Source organism: Pomacea canaliculata, linkage group LG3 (genome assembly GCF_003073045.1).
Source record: "Pomacea canaliculata isolate SZHN2017 linkage group LG3, ASM307304v1, whole genome shotgun sequence".
Classification (NCBI taxonomy): domain Eukaryota; kingdom Metazoa; phylum Mollusca; class Gastropoda; order Architaenioglossa; family Ampullariidae; genus Pomacea; species Pomacea canaliculata.
The window spans coordinates 247713-254724 of record NC_037592.1 but is presented as its reverse complement, the minus strand read 5'-3'; the positions used below and the strand labels follow the sequence as shown (position 1 = coordinate 254724).

Genomic DNA, 7012 nt, shown 5'->3' with positions numbered 1-7012 from the left:
AATCGACTTCAACAGTCACGTGACAAGCTGGTCTTCTTTAGCCCTTAGAACAGGGGCGAGCAATTAATTTTCCCAAGTTGCCGCATGAGACATTGGGATGGTTTTAGAGGGCCGGACTAATATAGTTAATTAACTCAGTTTTACCCAATGCTGTATATATAGTATATCTACTGGCGGGCGGGCCAACGGGCGGGCCGGTCAGAGACAGGAGGCGGGCCGGCCTTTGCCCAGGTCTGCCTTAGAGTGATGTAGAGTTGTAGACCCTAGTCGCCTCATTTGGTGTAGGCCCGTGAGAGACACTAAACTGCTGTCACCTGACCTGTAGGGTCCTGACCTTTGCTCACCAGCCTTTCGTCATGAGTGAAATGACTGTCAGCTGACTGAGTGACAAACATCATCACTGTGCAGGAGAAGCTGAGTGGCGCCACTTCAGGCAGAGTAGCAACAACATCACTGGTGCTGCCCGATCAGGAGGCACAGACTGGCCTCATCTCTTGTAACTGTCTGACAGCAGGATGAGGAGGCGCCGTCTGTAGTGTGACTGCTGCTGGGAGCGGAGGACGTTGTGGGGAGGACAGTACAGGTGGGGGAGCTCTGTGTGGGGTGTGTGAGGAGGCCCATGGGCCGTGGGGATAACAAATGTCATGTTGAGGGTGGAGATGACGGTGAGCACCACTCAGTCGGTTATTTCTGGCGCGCTGACACTTTGACCTTTCGCGCGCAGTCCTGAAACAGACGACCTCCCGTTACACGACCTCTACTGCTACACGTGCACGAGAACTGCCAGCACCACGTGATGCATCCGCCACTGAGTCAGCTGTGACTACAGCTGTGACTACAGCTGCCTGCACTTCCTGCTCAGCACTGTCTGGCTGCACAGGGGAAACAACCCTAGATCAGCAGTTACTGTCCGTGCTTGTGTCACCTAACCGCTCACAGCCAACACCACCAAGGACTCGCCGACGGTTTCTGACACTAGTGTTACAGTCGTCGTGTACACAGCAATGTGTGTTACTAGTGTTACAGTCGTTGTGTACATCAATGTGTGTTACTAGTGTTACAGTCGTCGTGCACACATGGCAACACTGTCTGTCATGCTAACCGTCACGTGACGACTCCATCTGACACTGTGTATAGTGTCTACATACCTTTATACCTTCATCATTGCTGTACCTTCTACATCTTGATGTTGTTCAACACTGCCATCTATAACGTCGAGGGTTTGGGAACATACGGGGCTTGGGGGAACATACGGTGCTTGGAACAGCTGTGCAAGTCTCTCTTTCATTTTCACCATGTTGGATGATGTCACTGATCTACGTGATGTAACCATGACGCGTAATGCCGAACATCGTGTAGCGCAGTGGTTCGATCCAACCCTAGGGGTTTGGCTGAGTCGGTCTCAGGGGTTCGGAGGTCAAGACACGCGCAATTCGCGATGACACCACAGAAGGGTTCGGTGACTGTGCAGATGACACTTGTGGGTTGGCTACCTCAAACAAGGTGAAGAACCTCTGGTGTAGTGTAACATCATAGCCCGAGCCTACATGCTGTGTTGATACAGTGACGTGTGTTGTGTGAAGATGTCCTGTGACACTGTATAGACATATAGTGTATATATACATATAGTGGATGTATAGTGTATATAGTGTGCATATAGTTTATATATAGCAGGGCTTCTGCTAAGGCTAAATTCTTTGGGGTCCCCTTCAGATTTCTAAGGGGTCCCAGGCTAACTCTAAGGGGTCCCTTTACAAAGTTGAAAAAAAAATCAACAAATCAACTACTTTGTTCAACTGCCTTTCAGGCACACAAAGCACTGTAATGTCTATTGTCTAGTCAGAAATGGCGAGATTTCTGTGCCGTGAAGTCTGTGCAAGCATCTGTCATGAGCTTATGCTCACTGTACTTAGGTGTTCACTTTCTTTCCGTTTCTGAGACGATGATTTTAACCACGCTGTCAACGACATCTTGGAAACAGGTTAGAGCAGTGGTTCTCAAAGTGTGGTCCGCAAACCGCTAGTGGTCCCCGGACATAAGTCAGGTGGTCCGCGGCTGACAGTCGTCATGTCATCAAAGTGATGTTTACAGTGATGTATTCCTCTCATTAACATTTTAATTACAAAGAACGAGGTACACGTAGTTTTATGTCAACTTATTACTATGCTACTGTCACAGAAGTACATTTAGTTTTGAATTGTAATGAAACAACTGCGACAATTTAAATGTGAAATTCATAGTACAGACTGATTTTTAGGCCTTGGTGGTCCGCCAAAATTTTTTCTTAAGTGGTCCGCGGTCCAAAATACTTTGAGAACCACTGGGTTAGAGGAACTCTTCCCGGTAAGGGAAAAAACTCAGTGCAAGGGAAGTAACTTTCACCTTGTAGCAGACGACAACAATAGGTTGGGCTACGACGTCAGACACTACACTTACCCAATTTTGTATCTGTTCTTCGCCTAAATTTGAAGGGGTCCCCAGGGACCCCATTGACAAAAATTGAAGGGGTCCTCCGAACTTTTAATGTGTACTGTACGCAATTGTTGGCGTAAGCAGAAACTCTGATACAGTGTATATATAGTGTATATATATGGTATATATAGTGTATGTAGTGTGTATATAGTATATATAGTGTATATATATGGTATATATAGTGTATGTAGTATGTATATAGTATATATAGTGTATATATAGTATATATATAGTGTATATAGTGTGTATATAGTGTGTGTATATATATAGTATATATAGTGTATGTAGTGTGTATATAGTATATATAGTGTATATATTGTGTATATAGTGTGTGTATATATATATATAGTATATATAGTGTATGGGGGACGAGTTGGAGCAATAGTCCACTAGAGTCGACTAGCAGACCACTGGACTGTGTTTACCTTACAGTAGCTGTGTAAACACCCTGACCCCACCTGTCGTTGTTGTGTATACACATCGCTCACTGGACTGTGTTTACCTTACAGTAGCTGTGTAAAACTGGACCACACCTGTCGTTGTTTGTCGGATACATCATGCCGCTCACTGACGTGTGTGTTACCTTACAGCTAGGTGTGTAAACAACACCCTGACCCACCATGTCGTTGTTGTGTATACCACATCGCTCACTGGACTGTGTTTACCTTACACTACCTGTGGTACACTGGTCCTACATTGACGTCAACAGTAACCACGACACTCTGGGCCTGTACTGTCAACAGACCTACGCACCAAACAAAACAAACAAATTACCGGGCGGGGTGACACTTAAAAGTCAACCGTTGGCAGCCAGGACACAGCCTTCTGATACTCTCAGTCTCTGGGTGACGTCATGCGAAGCTGAGATGATTCTTCACATTCCCAGGTGTGAGAGTGGCAGCGAGTTAGCTCCCCTGGCTGCAGCTCTCCTGCTCCTAGCGAGAGGCAGGATAACGACCTCTTTGTTGTGGGCTGCAGGTATCTGCAGGTGCGTTCAGCCATGCATGCTTATCGCGGATGGTTCGGATCTGTCTGGTCTGTTGGCGGTAGATGGCGCGTGTCGACTTTTAATTCCTCGCTTCCCTGCCACGACTAACGTCCCCTTGCTGCCTCTTGGGGGTCCCCTTGCCTCCTGTCTGACGTCATGTGTAGGTCACGTGCCTACAGCCCAGTGTGACATGGAGTTTGTGTTGTTTGCGTGTGTAGAATGATGAGACGTATACGTGCTACGTGACTTTAGTGCTAATGTTGCCACGTGACCATTGTGTGTGCAGGTGACCTGGTACGATGGGGGTGGGTGACGATGTAGCCCCTCGCTTCACGCAGAAGCCAGCACTACGTCAAGAAGATGGCGCGCCAAGCGCCTGGTCTTCCAGTGTTGTTCCTGGAGGCGTCGCCAAGCCGGAGATATCCTGTTCCGGGGCACCACGCCTCTCACCAGCTCGACCGTCTGCGCATGCGTGTGGATAGTGCAGGAGGAAATGCGTATGACGTCATTATGGAAATTCTGGGGTCACGCAAAACGACGCTGGAACTTACAAGGTCACGGCAAGAATAGACCTCGGGGAGGTGTCCGCCTCCATCAACCTGAACTTCAGCGGTCAGTACCCTGCTTACCTCGCAGCACTTACACCTGTCCTACCTCCTGTCCTTCTAGACTTGCTATGGTGGGTAGCAGCTGTAGGAGTAGCTCCCTTGTTACTACATGCAGTGCCACTACCTGTGTGTTGATGTAATATAAAGGGGAAGTAAATAGCAGTAGGAGACTAGGAGTAGCTCCCCTTGTTACTACATGCAGTGCCGCTCACCTGGTGTGTTGATGGTAATTATAAGGGGAAGTAAATGAGAGCGTCAGTCTGACTCTCGCTACCCTCCCCTGATACTCTGAAGGTCAGAGGGTTAGGTTCCCGTGCCGCGTCACTGTCTGGTGATGTCACAGTGATGTCACAGTGCCAGTGTCAGTAACGTGGCCGTGTAGCGGAAGTAACGTCACTGAAAAGGACAGGAGGGTGACGGGAAAGACGCGACACAGCAGATCTCACGAAAGATGTCAGTAGCGGTGAGACAATGGCGAAGTCACATCTGTGTCAAGGAGCTTGACATGTGACGTAGTGTCAGTGCATGACGACAGCGGGATTAGAGGGGCGGGGTGTAATAGAAGGGGGGACGGGGTGTAATACGATTTCCCAGGAATCAAAGAATGGTGGGTGTGGGGGGAAGGACAAAAGACTGAAGGGAGAGGGCGCCACTAAGGTTACATCACAAGGCAGCCAGCCAATAAACAGATGTCACATGCAGCGAAAAAACAGCGGGCCCGAGACGAGAGGTGAACCCAGGCCAGCCACCCCTCCCTGTGTAGGTGACAGGCGCCACCCGCCCCCGGAACACAGGTCGCTTAATCGCAATCGCTTTCTCAGAACGGGTACGCGTAGAGGCGGGCCCTACCCGTTGCAGTACGCGTCTTCCCTACGCGTCATGAATCTCAAACTCTCTAATGACAGACGGTTAGTCCGCTACACAGGTGACCGTCGCTGTCTGTCACCTCAATGTCAGCTGACCTCTGCTGCAGGTCCTCCTGGACATGTCGGAGGACAGTGTTGGACCAACTGAGAGCATGTCAGTCTACATGTGTCGGAACTCCATGGCATGACTGTCAGTGTGCGTTTGTGTAGCAGCACTCCTGATGACTGTCAGTGTCATTCGTCAATAACAACACCGAGAGTTGGACGACAATAATTGTAGTGTGTCGGGTAGAGCACGTCGTGAACACACAGTAAACACAAAGCAACTTGTTCACACGAGATGTCTGTAATGTTCTGGTACAAACACGTCACGTGTCTCAGACAAACACTTCAGGTCACGTGTCTCAGACAAACACTTCAGGTCACGTGTCTCAGACAGGTACAAACGACAGTTAACGTTACCTGTTGCCATAGTAATCTGCATGTCGTCATATAAGGCAATGGTTACAAAAGTTTGCAAGAGATGAAAGTGAAAACTTGAAGAATAAATTTTTTTTCATTTTAATTATTATTTTGCTTTCAGCTGGCGGCCAGAAACAGTGAGTACAACAACTTGTGTTACAACACAGCGAGTCTTACTGACGTACACGGCGAGTGTAACGCTCACCTGGCCCAGCACGTGTAGGGCCACCATTGTAATGCTTGTTGTTTGACCACCATTGTAATGCTTGTTGTCATTGTAATGCTAGCTGTTTGACCACCATTGTAATGCTTGTCGTTTGACCACCATTGTAATGCTTGTTGTCATTGTAATGCTTGTTGTTTGACCACCATTGTAATGCTTGTTGTTTGACCACCATTGTAATGCTTGTTGTTTGACCACCATTGTAAGGCTATGATTGGAACTTTGAGGATTACAACATATTCAGTGGATAGGAGCAAAGTAATTCTTACTGACAGTGTCACATTGTGAACTGTGAATGATGTCATCATAAGTTGTTTACCTCAGTGACAACATCCTGTGATAGTAAACATTGTTGATAGCTCTCACATAATGAAATACAGAGAGGACCTATTGACTTCTGTCATAAATAAATAACAACAGTGACAAGACATTCTGATACTGTGTAGCAACATGTCAACATCAGCGTCAACATGCTTACACTCGATAACAGCGCTCATAATAGCTGACATATTGTAATAACATTTTATGTCACAATTGCTAACATATTGTAATAACATTTTATGTCACAATTACTAACATATTGTAATAACATTTGATGTCACAATTACTAACATATTGTAATAACATTTGATGTGATAATTGCTGACATTGTAATAACATTTGATGTCACAATTACTAACATATTGTAATAACATTTTATGTGATAATTGCTGACATATTGTAATAACATTTGATGTCATAATTACTAACATATTGTAATAACATTTTATGTGATAATTGCTGACATATGGTAATAACATTTGATGTCGCAATTACTAACATATTGTAATAACATTTGATGTCACAATTGCTGACATATTGTAATAACATTTATGTCACAATTACTAACATATTGTAATAACATTTTATGCCATAATTACTGACATATTGTAATAACATTTTATGTGATAATTACAAACATATTGTAATAACATTTTAATGTGATAATTACTAACATTTTGAATCTTATAATCATTTAAATATCATTATAGTATTTTTCATGTTGGAATTATTAACATATTGTATTTTGGAATTACTAAGTAATGACATTTTGCATGTTATAGTTACTAACATACTGTAATATCATTTTGTACGTTGGAATTACTAACTGCATGTCATAATCACTAAGATTGTAATAACATTTTGTATATCAGAATTACTAACTGCATGTTATAATCACTAAGATTGTAATAACATTTTGTATATCAGAATTACTAACAGTTAGTATGTTATAATCACTATCATACTGTAATATCATTTTGCAGGTTACAACCGAGGTAGCCTGTAGTAGTGACATACTGTATGGGTGCACTAGTAACAAGGGCAGTAACATGTAATGGCGCCGCCTTGTGCA

General features: G+C 44.9%; 1 protein-coding gene across 1 annotated transcript in view; it reads left to right on the top strand.

Moving 5' to 3' along the window:
- The first annotated feature begins 3759 nt into the window (after positions 1-3759).
- LOC112558514 (twitchin-like) overlaps positions 3760-7012 on the top strand; it is a 135801-nt gene continuing 132548 nt past the window's right edge. Inside the window, 5 exon segments of the mRNA XM_025228994.1 lie at positions 3760-3822; positions 3825-3906; positions 3909-3977; positions 3980-4072; positions 5518-5533. Of these exon segments, the coding sequence (XP_025084779.1) occupies positions 3760-3822; positions 3825-3906; positions 3909-3977; positions 3980-4072; positions 5518-5533 (323 nt within the window).